The sequence below is a fragment of the Hyperolius riggenbachi genome, chromosome 3 (genome assembly GCF_040937935.1).
Source record: "Hyperolius riggenbachi isolate aHypRig1 chromosome 3, aHypRig1.pri, whole genome shotgun sequence".
Classification (NCBI taxonomy): domain Eukaryota; kingdom Metazoa; phylum Chordata; class Amphibia; order Anura; family Hyperoliidae; genus Hyperolius; species Hyperolius riggenbachi.
The window spans coordinates 39,061,185-39,077,778 of NC_090648.1; the positions used below are offsets into that span (position 1 = coordinate 39,061,185).

The 16,594-nt window shown below is 47.5% G+C and overlaps 1 protein-coding gene across 3 annotated transcripts in view; it reads right to left on the reverse strand.

Moving 5' to 3' along the window:
* LOC137560928 (uncharacterized) overlaps positions 1-16,594 on the reverse strand; it is a 121,286-nt gene that overhangs the window by 48,183 nt on the left and 56,509 nt on the right. For 2 of the 3 annotated variants that reach the window (XM_068272110.1, XM_068272109.1), the window contains exon 5: positions 16,233-16,292. The exons of the other annotated variant lie outside the window; for it this stretch is intronic. In XM_068272110.1, the coding sequence (XP_068128211.1) occupies positions 16,233-16,292 (60 nt within the window). The remainder of the gene's footprint in view (positions 1-16,232; positions 16,293-16,594) is intronic. 3 annotated transcript variants of the gene reach the window in all.

Consider the following 16,594-nt stretch of genomic DNA (forward strand, 5'->3'; position numbering starts at 1 on the left):
ACACACTCTGTCAGTCTGTCACTCACACACTCTGTCAGTCTGTCACTCACACACTGTCTGTCACTCACACACTGTCTGTCACTCACACACTCTGTCACTCACACACTCTGTCACTCACTCACTCACACACACTGTCACTCACACACTCTGTCACTCACACACTCTGTCACTCACACTCACACACTCTGTCACTCACACACTCTGTCACTCACACTCACACACTCTGTCACACACTCACACACTCTGTCACACACTCACACACTCTGTCACACACTCACACACTCTGTCACACACTCACACACTTTGTCACACACTCACACACTCTGTCAGTCTGTCACTCACACACTCTGTCAGTCTGTCACTCACACACTCTGTCAGTCTGTCACTCACACACTCTGTCAGTCTGTCACTCACACACTCTGTCAGTCTGTCACTCACACACTCTGTCAGTCTGTCACTCACACACTCTGTCAGTCTGTCACTCACACACTGTCTGTCACTCACACACTGTCTGTCACTCACACACTCTGTCACTCACACACTCTGTCTGTCACTCACACACTCTGTCACACACTCACACACTGTCACACACTCACACACACTCTGTCACACACTCTGTCACACACTCTCACACTCTGTCACACACTCTCACACTCTGTCACACACTCTGTCACTCAACACTCTGCAGGCGCGGAGCTAGGGGGGGTCGGGGTAGGACAAGTGCCCCGGGGCGCTAGGTCCCCGAGGGCGCCGCCAGCTCCTCAGCTGCAGTGTTTTTTTATTTATATCATTTATTTATTATACGCTGCTACGCAGCGCTCAGCCGCTCACCACCGGGCCGCCCGGATCTCCCCCACTCAGCGAGTGACGTCACTGACGTCACACGTCATGATCGCCGGCGCCGCACCGCCGCGCAGCGTCCATATACTAGTGGAACGCTGCGCAGAGCGGCAGCCGGCAAGTGAGTGGAAGAGGCGCCGCCAGCCCAGCCCAGCACACCACACCGGCCCTGAGCCCCAGCCATCCCTAGGCCTAGAGCGAGGCTGCGAGGCTAAACAAACAGGCAGCCGGCCGCAGACAGCGTGAGCGTGGACTCGTGGAGGCCCAGGTTAGGTGAAGCTGAGCTGAGCCCAGGACCAAAGGCAGGTGCCCCCCTCCCTGGCTCCCCAGCAGGAGGGGAGCAGGCTGCTCCCCTCCTGCTGGGGAGCCAGGGAGGGGGGCACCTGGTTACCTACTCTGGGCATATATACCCCTGGCTACATATACTGGGAATATATACCCCCTGGCTAAATAGACTGGGCATATATACCCCTGGCTACATATACTGGGCATATATACGCCCTGGCTACATATACTGGGCATATATACCCCCTGGCTACATATACTGGGCATATATACACCCCTGGCTACATATACTGGGCATATATACCCCCTGGCTACATATACTGGGCATATATACCCCCTGGCTACATATACTGGGCATATATACCCCCTGGCTACATATACTGGGCATATATACCCCCTGGCTACATATACTGGGCATATATACCCCCTGGCTACATATACTGGGCATATATACCCCCTGGCTAAATGGACTGGGCATATATACCCCCTGGCTACATATACTGGGCATATATACCCCCTGGCTACATATACTGGGCATATATACCCCCTGGCTACATATACTGGGCATATATACCCCTGGCTACATATACTGGGCATATATACCCCTGGCTACATATACTGGGCATATATACCCCCTGGCTACATATACTGGGCATATATACCCCCTGGCTACATATACTGGGCATATATACCCCTGGCTACATATACTGGGCATATATATCCCCTGGCTACATATACTGGGCATATATACCCCCTGGCTACATATACTGGGCATATATACCCCCTGGCTACATATACTGGGCATATATACCCCCTGGCTACATATACTGGGCATATATACCCCCTGGCTACATATACTGGGCATATATACCCCTGGCTACATATACTGGGCATATATACCCCCTGGCTACATATACTGGGCATATATACCCCTGGCTACATATACTGGGCATATATACCCCCTGACTACATATACTGGGCATATATACCCCTGGCTACATATACTGGGCATATATACCCCTGGCTACATATACTGGGCATATATACCCCTGGCTACATATACTGGGCATATATACCCTGGCTACATATACTGGGCACATATACCTCTGGCTACATATACTGGGCACACATACCCCTGCCTACATATACTGGGCACATATACCCCTGGCTACCTGTTCTGTGGACATCTCTACCCCTGGCTACCTGTTCTGGGGACATCTATACCGCTGGCCACCTATTCTGGGGACATCTATACTGCTGGCCACCTATTCTGGGGACAACTATAGACCTGGGGCTACCTATTTTTGGGGAACCACGTCAGATTGAGTGTATTTTGGAGAACTGCTGCCAGGTGAGAGGTGTCTACCATATTAAGGGGGCATTCTACCTATTTATGTGAAATGCTGTCTATTTATGTGACTCATGACTGCTGAATTTGTCTTGTTGTGGGCCTCATGGTTACTGAATTTGTCTTGTTGGGGGCCTCATGATTTGTTGGGGGCCTCAAGATCGCTGAATTTGTCTTGTTGGGGGCCTCATGATTGCTGAATTTGTCTTGTTGGGGGCCTCATGATTGCTAAATTTGTCTTGTTGGGGGCCTCATGATTGCTGAGTTGGTTATGTTGGGGGCCTCATGATTGCTGAATTTGTCTTGATGGGGGGGGGGGGGGGCTCATGATTGCTGAATTTGTCTTGGAACATGCTGGAAGGTACATACTGAGGGAGGGTGGGTGAGCGTGAGCCTGCTAACCTCCATATACATTTGGCTCCACCCATAAACACGCCCACATTTATTATATGACCACGCCCCTTTTTGGCACGGCGCAACCTTGACTTTGGGGGGCGCATTAATAGTCTTTGTCCCCGGGCGCTGAAAACCCTAGCTACGCCTCTGACACTCTGTCACACACTCACACACTCTGTCACACACTCACACACTCTGTCACACACTCAGTCACACACTCTGTCACTCAACACTCTGTCACACACTCACACACTCTGTCACACACTCACACACTCTGTCACACACTCACACACTCTGTCACACACTCACACACTCTGTCACACACTCACACACTCTGTCACACACTCACACACACTCTGTCACACACTCTGTCACACTCTGTCACACACTCTGTCACTCAACACTCTGTCACACACTCACACACTCTGTCACACACTCTGTCACACACTCACACACTCTGTCACACACTCACACACTCTGTCACACACACACACTCTGTCACACACTCAGTCACACACTCTGTCACTCAACACTCTGTCACACACTCACACACTCTGTCACACACTCTGTCACACACTCTGTCACACACTCACACACTCTGTCACACACTCACACACTCTGTCACACACTCTGTCACACACTCTGTCACACACTCACACACTCTGTCACACACTCACACACTCTGTCACACACTCACACACTCTGTCACACACTCACACACTCTGTCACACACTCACACACTCTGTCACACACTCACACACTCTGTCACTCACACACTCTGTCACTCACATCTCCTCTGCCTGACACTAGCCAAGGGCAGGAGAAAGCCCCGGGTAAGAAAAGTTGGAGGAGAGCTATGTATGTATTTTAGAGTACGGAGGGGGAAAAAGTTGAATGTCGGCAGCAGTGGACATTAGCACCGGTCACATTGGAGGGGTCACAGAGCAAGACCGGCATCGAAAGGGGACAGTGTGGCGGCACAGGAACTAAGTGCACCGGTGCGGGCACTGAGATGCCTGGGCACTGAAGAGAACACGGACACGGGTGGTCGCAGCCACCTTAGGATTTGATTAGGTTGGATGAGGATAACAAGTGACTTCTTGCTTCATGGTAGATTTTGTAGATACAAACTCTTGCGCAAAATCCTCATGTTGTAGTTGAATGTCTCCTTGTTCCCATGAAAATGTAAATGTTTTGTAATTTTTTTTCTACTTTATACTTCATGTAAAAACATTAAAAATTAAACTATTTTTTAATAAATTTTATTTCTTACACAACCTGTAAAAACAGGAAAACTATGTCGTCAATGAACAATAATTAACTTTGTAAAATTGGACACTGACTTTGAAAGCATATACCTTTGGTTTCATGCAACAACTGTTCAATGCTTGTTATACAGCAAATGTAGGTGATGATGTGCAGCCAGAGGTAGGGTTGGATATCCCTGGCTACCTATGCTGCGGCCATCTAATACTGGCGACCTATGCTGCGGCCTCCTACTACTGGCTACACCTATTCCTGGCTACCTATGCTGCAGCCACCTAATACTGGCTACCTATGCTGCAGCCACCTAATACTGGCTACCTATGCCTTGGCCTCCTACTGGCTAACCTATCCCTGTCTACCTATGCTGCGGCCACCTATTACTAGCTACACCTATCCCTGTCTACCTATGCTGTGGCCACCTACTACTGGCTACCTATGCTGCGGCCTCCTACTGGCTACACCTATCCCTGTCTACCTATGCTGTCACCACCTATTACTGGCTACACCTATTCCTGGCTACCTATGCTGTGGCCACCTATTACTCGCTACACCTATCCCTGGCTACCTATGCTGTGGCCACCTATTACTCGCTACACCTATTCCTGGCTACCTATGCTGTGGCCACCTATTACTCGCTACACCTATCCCTGGCTACCTATGCTGTGGCCACCTATTACTCGCTACACCTATCCCTGGCTACCTATGCTGTGGCCACCTATTACTCGCTACACCTATCCCTGGCTACCTATGCTGTGGCCACCTATTACTGGCTACACCTATCCCTGGCTACCTATGCTGTCACCACCTATTACTGGCTACACCTATTCCTGGCTACCTATGCTGTGGCCACCTATTACTCGCTACACCTATCCCTGGCTACCTATGCTGTGGCCACCTATTACTGGCTACACCTATCCCTGGCTACCTATGCTGCGACCACCTACTACTGGCTACACCTATCCCTGGCTACCTATGCTGCGGCCACCTACTACTGGCTACACCTATCCCTGGCTACCTATGCTGCGGCCTCCTACTGGCTACACCAGGGGTGCCCAGTAGGTCGATCGTGATCTACCAGTATATCTTGACCGCCTATTTGGTAGATCCCGTCATGTAACATTTTGCGGCTGTCAGAATCTTCTGCCAGCCGCTGGCCAATCAGAACGAGGCGGAGAGGAGAGGGGCGGTACAGCGGGAGAGGAGGACGCAGCCGCGACATCATAGCTGGGGGCGGCGCTGGGCCTGGGCACAATGCGTCAGTGCACGCTGCCCACCGCCCCCTTCGCTCGCCGGACTCCGGAGGCACTCGCAGCGCGGCTGATGGAGGGGAGACCAGGAGGAGCCCCAGACTGCCGCTGGAACTGGAGGGAGGTGAATGGCCCCTACGCTTACCTACACTATACCTGGCTAACAATACTGAAGGCACCACACCTAACTGCACTATACCTGGCTAACTATACTGAAGGCCCCTACACCTAACTACACTATACCTGGCTAACTATACTGAAGGTCCCTGCACCTAACTACACTATACCTGGCTAACTATACTGAAGGCCTCTGCACCTAACTACACTATACCTGGCTAACTATACTGAAGGTCCCTGCACCTAACTACACTATACCTGGCTAACTATACTGAAGGCCTCTGCACCTAACTACACTACACCTGGCTAACTATACTGAAGGTCCCTGCACCTAACTACACTATACCTGGCTAACTATACTGAAGGTCCCTGCACCTAACTACACCATACCTGGATAACTATACTGAAGGTCCCTGCACTTAACTACACCATACCTGGCTAACTATACTGAAGGCCCCTACACCTAACTACACTATACCTGGCTAACTATACTGAAGGCCCCTGCACCTAACTACACTATACCTGGCTAACTATACTGAAGGTCTCTGCACCTAACTACACTATACCTGGCTAACTATACTGAAGGTCCCTGCACCTAACTACACTATACCTGGCTAACTATACTGAAGGTCTCTGCACCTAACTACACTTTACCTGGCTAACTATACTGAAGGTCCCTGCACCTAACTACACTATATCTGGCTAACTATACTAAAGGCCCCTATACCTATCTACCTATACTGAAGGCATGTATACCTAGCTATCTAAATGTTGGTAGATCTCCTGGACTCTGCAAGTAGCTCGCGAGCCGAAAAAGTGTGGGCACCCCTGGGCTACACCTATCCCTGTCTACCTATGCTGCGACCACCTATTACTAGCTACACCTATCCCTGTCTACCTATGCTGTGGCCACCTAATACTGGCTACACCTATCCCTGGCTACCTATGCTGTGGCCACCTACTACTGGCTACACCTATCCCTGGCTACCTATGCTGCGACCACCTATTACTAGCTACACCTATCCCTGTCTACCTATGCTGCGACCACCTATTACTAGCTACACCTATCCCTGTCTACCTATGCTGTGGCCACCTAATACTGGCTACACCTATCCCTGGCTACCTATGCTGTGGCCACCTACTACTGGCTACACCTATCCCTGGCTACCTATGCTGCGACCACCTATTACTAGCTACACCTATCCCTGTCTACCTATGCTGTGGCCACCTAATACTGGCTACACCTATCCCTGGCTACCTATGCTGTGGCCACCTAATACTGGCTACACCTATCCCTGGCTATACCTAGCGCATGCTGTGCTATGGAGAGGGGAGGGAGAAGCAGGAGTGCGTGCTGTGCTATGGAGAGGGGAGGGAGAAGCAGCGGCGCGTGCTGTGCTATGGAGAGGGGAGGGAGAAGCAGCAGCGCGTGCTGTGCTATGGAGAGGGGAGGGAAAAGCAGCAGCGTGTGCAGTGCTATGGAGAGGGGAGGGAGAAGCAGCAGCCTGTGCTGTGCTATGGAGAGGGGAGGGAGAAGCAGGAGCGCGTGCTGTGCTATGGAGAGGGGAGGGAGAAGCAGCAGCCTGTGCTGTGCTATGGAGAGGGTAGGGAGACGCAGCAGCCTGTGCTGTGCTATGGAGAGGGGAGGGAGACGCAGCAGCCTGTGCTGTGCTATGGAGAGGGGAGGGAGAAGCCGCAGCGCGTGCTGTGCTACGGAGAGGGGAGGGAGAAGCAGCAGCGCGTGCTGTGCTATGGAGAGGGGAGGGAGACGCAGCAGGGCGTGCTGTGCTATGGAGAGGGGAGGGAGAAGCAGCAGCACGTGCTGTGCTATGGAGAGGGGAGGGAGACGCAGCAGCCTGTGCTGTGCTATGGAGAGGGGAGGGAGAAGCAGGAGCGCGTGCTGTGCTATGGAGAGGGGAGGGAGAAGCAGCAGGGCGTGCTGTGCTATGGAGAGGGGAGGGAGAAGCAGCAGCACGTGCTGTGCTATGGAGAGGGGAGGGAGACGCAGCAGCCTGTGCTGTGCTATGGAGAGGGGAGGGAGACACAGCAGTGGGTGCTGTGCTATGGAGAGGGGAGGGAGAAGCAGGAGCGCGTGCTGTGCTATGGAGAGGGGAGGGAGAAGCAGCAGCACGTGCTGTGCTATGGAGAGGGTAGGGAGACGCAGCAGCCTGTGCTGTGCTATGGAGAGGGGAGGGAGACGCAGCAGCCTGTGCTGTGCTATGGAGAGGGGAGGGAGAAGCAGGAGCGCGTGCTGTGCTATGGAGAGGGGAGGGAGAAGCCGCAGCGCGTGCTGTGCTATGGAGAGGGGAGGGAGAAGCCGCAGCGCGTGCTGTGCTATGGAGAGGGAAGGGAGAAGCAGCAGGGTGTGCTGTGCTATGGAGAGGGGAGGGAGAAGCAGCAGGGCATGCTGTGCTATGGAGAGGGGAGGGAGAAGCAGCAGCGCGTGCTGTGCTATGAAGAGGGGAGGGAGAAACAGCAGGGCGTGCTGTGCTATGGAGAGGGGAGGGAGAAGCAGGGGTGTGTGCTGTGCTATGCAGAGGGGAGGGAGAAGCACTGACACACTCTTACTCACTCGCTCTCACTCTCTCACACTCTCACTCTCTCTCACACTCCCACTCTCTCTCACACACTAAGCCGCGTTAGACTGTTTGCACATGTGCAGTAATGTTGGAGGAGGAGGTCTCCCCTTTGATGGGTTAATTACGAAAACAATGTACAATACCACTGAGCTTGTACCATGTGTGGCGTGAGCTTGTACCATGTGTGGCATGAACAAAGATTCAATAAGATTTCTTAGTCCTGTTCTCAAAACGCCATCAAGATTACCATTCTTTCATTAGCATTGTTTCCAGGAGTAGAGAGCACACACAATTCCTGAAGGGACAGCTGAAATCCGATCTCTGAAGTGTGCTCTGAAATCACCCTGCTTTTGTGATGTAAACACAGCTGTACTGAGTCGCACAATGATGACATAAGACAGTGCACTTCCTAGTATACACCTCAGTGGGAGTGTCTGAAGACTCTGGGAGGAGGGCAGGTAATGAATATACAATGAGCAAGAGAAGGGAGGGGGGAAAACAAGAGTCAGAGAGGATATGATGTCAGCTTTAGCTGGGGAAAATGGCCACTGCCTGGAATAGGATTTTCTGCTTCTCATTTATAAAATTCTCAGGAATCATAACATGGACAGTACAATACAACTGATATATAAGTTGAACTAGTATTTATCTACTTAAATATGTGTTTTTTATTTTTAGGTTAGCATGGGTGTCGCTTCCTCTTTAACAGGAAGAATAAGAAGAATAAGATAAAATAATACATGCCTCCATAATTTAAACTCATGTATTGTATTTGCCCATTTATCCCGGTTATTATACCATTTAAATTATGTCCCTATCACAATGTATGGTGACAATATTTTATTTGGAAATAAAGGTGCATTTTTTCCGTTTTGCATCCATCACTATTTAGAAGTTTAAAATTAAAAAAAAAAAAAGAAATATTTCATCTTTACATTGATATTTAAAAAGTTTAGACCCTTAGGTAAACATTTACATTTTTTTTATTGTAATTTTTTTTTATATTAAACATTATATTTGGGTATTTTTGGGAGGGTGGGATGTAAACAGTAATTTTTTCTGTAAATATGTGTTGATTTTATTTTTTTTTTACATTTAGTTGTAGTTTTACTTTTTGGCCACAAGATGGCAGCCTTGAGTTTGTTTACATGACATCACTCTAAGCGTAACATATACGCTTAGAGGTACGCATGGGGACGCTAGAGCTAGAAAAAGCGAAGCTTCCAAGAGAAGCTGTCGATTTTTCTGTGGGGGAGAGGAATCAGTGATCGGACACCATAGCCGATTCACTCATTGCCTGGCTAACGAACTGTGGGCCGGGAGCACGCGCATGATCGGCCATGGGAGCGTGCGGACGCGCACATGGCCACCTGGACGTAGCTAGTACGTCTAGGAGGCAAAAGTAGTTAAGAGAGGGCCACCACACATGACGAGACAAAAGTTTCAAAGTTTTAGCCTCTCCCGGATGACCTGCCAATTTAGACTCATGAAATAATTGAAGAACCTGTAAACGTAATTGCAATGGAGCAAAGTCCACATCGGATGGTTTATCAAGAGGACTGTCTGACTGAAATGGTTGTAATAAAGCATGTATGTCAGGAAATTCAGTAGTCTGAACTGCGGCAAGGACTCGGCTAGGAGGTAGGATTGTTTCTGGAACAACAGGTAGTGTGAATTCAACGTCAAAACTCTGTGACAAAGCGTCACCTTTAATATTCTTAGAACCCGGTTTATAAGTAATTACAAAATTAAAACGGGAAAAAAACATTGCCCAACGTGCCTGCCTGGGGTTCAATCTCTTAGCCCCCTCTATGTACTCTTAGATTTTTACGATCTGTATGGACTGTGACTGGATGAACTGCCCCCTCCAACCAATGCCTCCAATTCTCAAACGCCATCTTGATTGCCAGTAACTCTCTATTGCCTATGTCATAATTTCGTTCTGCTGACAAAAATTTCTTAGAAAAATATGCACATGGATGCATACGTTCAGGATCCCCTGAAAATTGAGAGAGGACTGCTCCCACCCCAACTTCAGAGGTGTCGACCTCGACGAAGAATGGTAGAGTAACATTGGGATGATTTATTATGGATGTGGAACAAAAGGCAGACTTCAGTTTAGAAAAAGCTTCACAAGCTTTGTGGACCAATGGACAGGATGAGCATTTTTCTTTGTCAAATCAGTTATGGGAGCAACTAAAGTAGAGACATTTCAGATACATTTTCTATAATAATTGGCGAACCCCAGGAATCGTTGTATAGCTTTGAGACCCTTGGGTTGTGGCCAATCCAACACTGCTGAGAGTTTTTTCTGGTCCATAGAAAGACCTGAATCAGGAATTATGTATCCTAGGAATGGTACCCGAGAAACCTCAAACAAACATTTCTCTAACTTGGCGAACAGATAATTCTCCCTCAACTTCTGTAATACATATTTCACATGAACTCGGTGTTCTAATAATGTGTTGGACTATATAAGAATGTCATCTAAGTAAATTATGATGAATTTACCTAGGACATCTCTGAATACATCATTTACAAAGTCTTGGAAGACAGCCGGAGCGTTACAAAGACCAAAGGGCATAACAAGATACTTATAATGCCCGTCTCGAGTGTTGAAAGGCCGTCTTCCATTTGTCTCCCTGACGTATACCTATCAAGTTGTAGGCACCCCACAAGTCAAGTTTAGAAAAAATCCTGGCCCCTGAAACCTGTGCAAAAAGGTCATTGACCAAAGGTAGTGGATAATGATTTTTAATAGTAATTTTACTGAGTCCCCTGTAATCAATACAGGGACGTAAACCCCCGTCTTTTTTTCTCCTCAAAGAAGAACCCTGCCCCAGCTGGTGATGTAGAGGGTCGGAAAAATCCCTTATCTAAATTCTCTTTACTATACTGTTTCATGGCCAATCTCTCAGGGCCAGTCAGATTGTAAAGATGCCCTCATGGCGGCATGATACCAGGCAGCAATTCAACAGGGCAATCATAGGGTCCATGAGGTGGTAACTTATCTGTGGATTGTGGAGAAAAAACGTCTAAAAAGTCAAGATAAGGTGGTGGAATCTCATTAGACTTCACCCCTAGACTTAAAAGTGACAAAGTCTTCAAGCACACCCCTTGACAAAAAGTTGACCAACTGGTGAGTTGCCTGGAACACCAATCGATACAAGGGTTGTGATGTTGAAGCCAGGGTAACCCCAACACCAAAGGGCTAGATGGCATCCTGAGTACAAAAAACTGTATTGACTCAAAATGCATGACCCCCACCTGCAGAGAGACTTCAGGAGTGACTAAAATAGGAGTTTTGGACTGCAGAGGGGTGTCATCTATGGCAGTAACAAAACGTTTGGTCTGCAACTGTTCGACAGGAATACCCAGCTGAGTAGCAAAGACAGAATCAATAACATTTCTGGCTGCCCCGGAATCAATGAAGGCTAGACAATTTTCAGATCTACTGTTCCAGGATACAGTAGCTGGCAACAATATTTTTTTTACTTTTAAGGGGAGAAAACTGCTCACCCAAGTGAAGCCCCCTTACTTCACTTAGGTGCTGGAGTTTTCCCGGAACCCTTTTTGCAGAGCAAGACATTGCATAATGACCTTTCTCACCACAATATATACACAAATTTTCTTTCTTTCTCCTAAGCTTCTCTGCTGGAAAGAGCTTGGAATATCCCAACTGCATTGGCTCTTCAGTTGAAACAGAAGAGGCATACTCTGTCTACCAGAACTGGAATAAGTTTTCCCTTGTCGTTGGTACTTGATACGCCTATATGCCCGTATGGCCAAGGAGATAGCATCCTCCAGGGTTTTAGGTTCAGGGTGACTAATAAGAACATCATTTACTGCATCAGATATCTCCAAAAGAAATGGATCTAGAAGTGCTGCCTCACCCCATTTAACTGACAAAGACCATTTGCTAAATTTGGCAGCATATTCCTCCGCAGTATTGTCGGAGGTCTCTCAATTTATGGGCAGCAGTGGCTGAAATGTCAGGATCTGCATATATAGTGGATGTTGCTTTAAAGAAATTTTCGACAGGGGTAAGTGCCTCGTGGTCAGGACTTAGGCCATAAGCCCATGTCTGAGAGTCACCCTGAAGTAGTGTCTTAATAAGGGTGATTTCCTGGGATTCAGTTCCAGAAGATCTGACCCTGACCTCGAAATAAGACATACAGCGATTCTGAAAATTTCTGAAATTAGAACGTTTGCCAGAAAATTTCTCAGGCAAAGGCATTTTAGGCTCTTGTAGAGGTACATTTGGTATACTGGGTAAAGATGGCTGAGCATTAACACCAGCGGAGACATTTAATTGAGCAATTGTGTTAGTCAATTGAGTCAGCTGAGTCTGTTGCGTGGAAACCTGCTCGGTAAGCTGATTGACAGCTGCTGCTAGAGTCAAGATCTGGTTACGTAGCTCACCCATAATTTTTTGGGGCCTTGATAATTTCACGCTGGAGCGTGAACAGGTAGTGTAGCTAGTACAATTCACTACAGTGGTGAGTCGGATTAGTCAGGTTCAGGCCGTAATCGTACACAAGGTCCGAGGTATCAAGGTACAGAGTAGCTAGGCAATATCATAGTCAATAAACAGGCAGTCATTCTCATAAGTCAGATGTCAGTTGTATTGTAAGGATCAGGCAATAGCGAAGTCATGGACAGGCCGAACACGTGTATCGGCACAAAGGGATCAGACAAGAGCGAGGTCAGGAGGCAAGCAAAAGGTCGGTACACAGATAAATATACAATAGATGTTACTTCAATAATATTACGAGAATATTATGAATATATTACAAAATATATAACTACAAAATATAAGACTGACTAACTAGAGTACATATGCAGTATATTGTGCGTCTACACAATATATTAATGTAGCTCAATATAGTTCAATATAGCTAGCTAGGCCAGGAACCAGCGAACTGATTAGTATCAAGGTCACTGAGCAACTGACTCACTTGGCCTAAAATACTCAAGAGGCAGAGCAGATCCAGCCCCTAGGATGACAGCCCCTCCTGTCAGACACGCCTCCTCAGCCTGTAAAGGCTGCTCTGCCCCATGCGCGCCCGACAGGAGGAACTGCGCACGTGAAGCCCTTGCTGCACCGCCGGAGGGATGCCGGGAACACCTTCAGAAGACGTCGGAGGGATGCCGGGGATGCCCTGAGAAGACGCCGGAGCGGAAGTCTCGCCGCCGGAGATGCCGCTGGACCCGCCGGTGGAAGGTAAGATTGTTACAGATATTTATTGGCAGTGGTGTAGCTAAGGAGTTGTGGGCCCCTGATGCAAGTTTTACAATGGGGCCCCCCAAGCACTCTATGCATAACAATTGATACGGCTCACCAAAACCTAACAATGGCAACTACAGTGTCAGAGATGCAAGAAGGGGATGGGGAACAGTTTGTTAATGATTACGACTATTCAAAGTATCTATAGAAGTAATTATTATGAGCACAGGACCAATAGAGAGCCAATACTGCAGTTGAGGGAGGGCCCCTCTGGCCCAATGGCCCCGATGCGGTGGCTACCTCTGCAACCCCTATTGCTACGCCCCTGTTTATTGGCATGTTTATTTCCTTTAAAAACACATTGGCTGTCTGCCATGCTGATCCGCTGCATCTAATACTTTAAGCCATAGACCCTGAACAAGCATGCAGATTAGGCATTTCTGACTGGATTAGGTGTATGATTGTTTCAGGTGTGTGATTCAAACACTTCTGATGCCAGAGAGATCAACAGGACTGCCAGTCAAGCAGTGTTGAGTAAAGGAAATAAACCTCCTAACACCTAGGGCCTATATGCAGTATATTATATTCAATTTAAAGTAACTTTCCAGCACTTTGCAATGGAAACAGTAGCAAAAAGTAGGTAAAAAAAAAAGTACTAGCAAAATGATTTTGAATATTTGTTTGCTTCCTGGTGGCTTCAATGGAATTTTATTGACACGTTTAAAAATATCACCTAGGAGAAAACTCAGGAGAAAAAGCTAATTGCATTACGGCCTATATAGGCATATAAGCATATATTGCATATATACTCCTGCCCAGGGCCGGGCCGAGGCAGAGGCAAGAGAGGCTCCAGCCTCAGGGCGCAGTGTAGGAGGGGGCGCACAACCCACTCAGCTATCATTCCCCTATTGTGTTTGAAGCAGAGATAAATAATAAAAGGGGATACATGGCAGTGACTGCAGGCCAGATAACTAGAGATTAAGGTGTTAGGGAGCCCTAGTGCACCTCTTAGTCTATTAGCAATCAGTGTGTGACGGCTGGGGTGGGAGGGATGGAGGGTGCACTTTGGTGTCTCAGCCTTGGGTGCTGGAGGACCTTGTCCCGGCTCTGCTCCTGTCTGTTGTATGTTATGATTTAGGAAACTGGTGATCTTATCTATTTGGCTAGAATGCCTGTAAGACTCTCCTGAAGTGGCAATTAAAGAGAACCCGAGGTGGGATTTAATAATGTTAGTAGGGCACAGAGGCTGGTTGTGCACACTATCACCAGCCTGTGTCCGTATAGTGTCCCCCCAGGTCCCCCCCTGCGCTCTGCTGTCCCCGTAATAAAAACCGCCGTGCTAGCTAGTGACATGCACCTTGCCGTCAGCACAGTGTTTACCTATGTATTGCCTGTCACCACTGCTCCCCCGCCTCCTCTATAGCGCCGCTCCCCGCCTGCATCCCTCCCCTCCAATCAGCTTACAGAGGCAGGGAAGGAAGGGACACAGGCGGTGAGCGGCGCTATAGAGCAGGCAGGGAGGGGCGGTGACAGGCACTACATAGGTTAACACCATGCTGGCGACAAGGTGCCTGTCGCTAGCAAGGCGGTTTTTATTACAGTGGACAGCAGAGCACAAGGGGGGTCTGGGGGCACGCTATACGGCAACAGAGGCTGGTGATAGTGTGCACAAGAAGCCTCTGTGCCCTACTAACATTATTAAATCCCACCTCGGGTTTGCTTTAAAACATCTAATTACATTTATATATGTTTGCAAATTAATGGTTCTCCTCTGAATGTCCGGTGTATATAAGCTGTGTGTTTTACATCCTGTCAGTATATGCAGGAACCAAGGCCGAAGAAGGCTTATTAGCCAAAAGCTTACATTTTATTTATCTCTAAGTTATGCAATAAATTGTATCAACCTGATTCAAAACTTCTTGCAGCGGAGAGGAAAAAGGTGAGCAAGTAGTGTCTATTGGCACATATGCAATTAACTTTCTCTCCTGAGTTTTCTCCTAGAAGATCATTTTCATATTCTCTTTAAATCCACTTTTCACCATTAAAAATTGAATTGAAAAAGTACCCAAAAGTTGGTGAACAAATACTATCAAAATTATTTTGAGTATTTTTTTATGTTGCTATTGATTTAAAAGGCATTTTACAACAGAGGGTCATATGCAATTCACTTTTTCATCCGGTGTTTTCTCCTAGGTGATAATTTTCAACTTGTCAATAAAAAGCATTTTAAATCACCAGCAAGTAAGAAAATACTTAAAAAAAATTGTCTGTACTTTTTTACCTACTTTTTGGTACTTTTTCAGAGTGCTGAAAGTTATTTTAAATAGAAGATAAAAAATTATCTCCTGGGAGAAAAATCAGGAGAAAATGTAAATTGCGTATGGGCCCCAGTGTTTTTCTCCTCTTAAAGATAATCTGTACTCTAACATTCTTACAATAAAAAGCATTCCATTCTATTCATTATGTTCTCCTGGGCCTCTCTGTGCTGTTTCTGCCACTCCCTTCTGCAATCCTGGCTTGTAATTGCCAGTTTTAGGGCAGTGTTTACAAACAAAAGACATGGCTGCTAACAGCATGTGATAGGCTGAGAGTAGCTCAGTGTGTGAGTCATACAGAGCTTGGAGGGGGCCTGGAGAGGGTGTGTATAGCTTCTATCCTATCACAAGCAGAGCAGCACATTCCAGCCTGAGTGCCTGAGCCCGACAGAGCCGACAGAGGAAAGAAGATTAGATTAAATAACAGAGATAACGCAGCCACTGTGCAACTAGGAAAGGTTGCAGTAAGCCAGAGCACACTAGAACAGGTATAGGAACTTATAGAAGAAATACGGCTGAACATTTTGTTACAGAGTCCCTGTAAAGAAGAGTATACCCACTGAAAGAACATTTTGTACTGTGTGAAGTCACAGTTTATGGTACTTCTCTGACCTGATGGATGTGCTGCAGTTGTGGTGGTGGTGAGGTGTGTTGGCTTCATAGTTGAGGTAACTAAACAGAAAACAACACAAATGACTTAGAAGAACAATGCATAGCCCGAAAAGAAATTATTATAACAACTGTGGACAAATTCATTTTTTCTTGGTGAGAGAGCAGAAAAGCACCTTCCATAGCTGCATATACCCCAGCTTGGTAAAATGACCCTTTCCGAGTTCTCAAAAAAAAAATAACAAAATAGGAGGATCTCCTTTAAAGCCCCTCTGAATTGGGGGAACAACAAATCATTTAAGCCCATGGAGAGCTAGATTACCTTATTCTGAGAAGTCTGATACTGCTTGTTGTCTTTGGGGTTC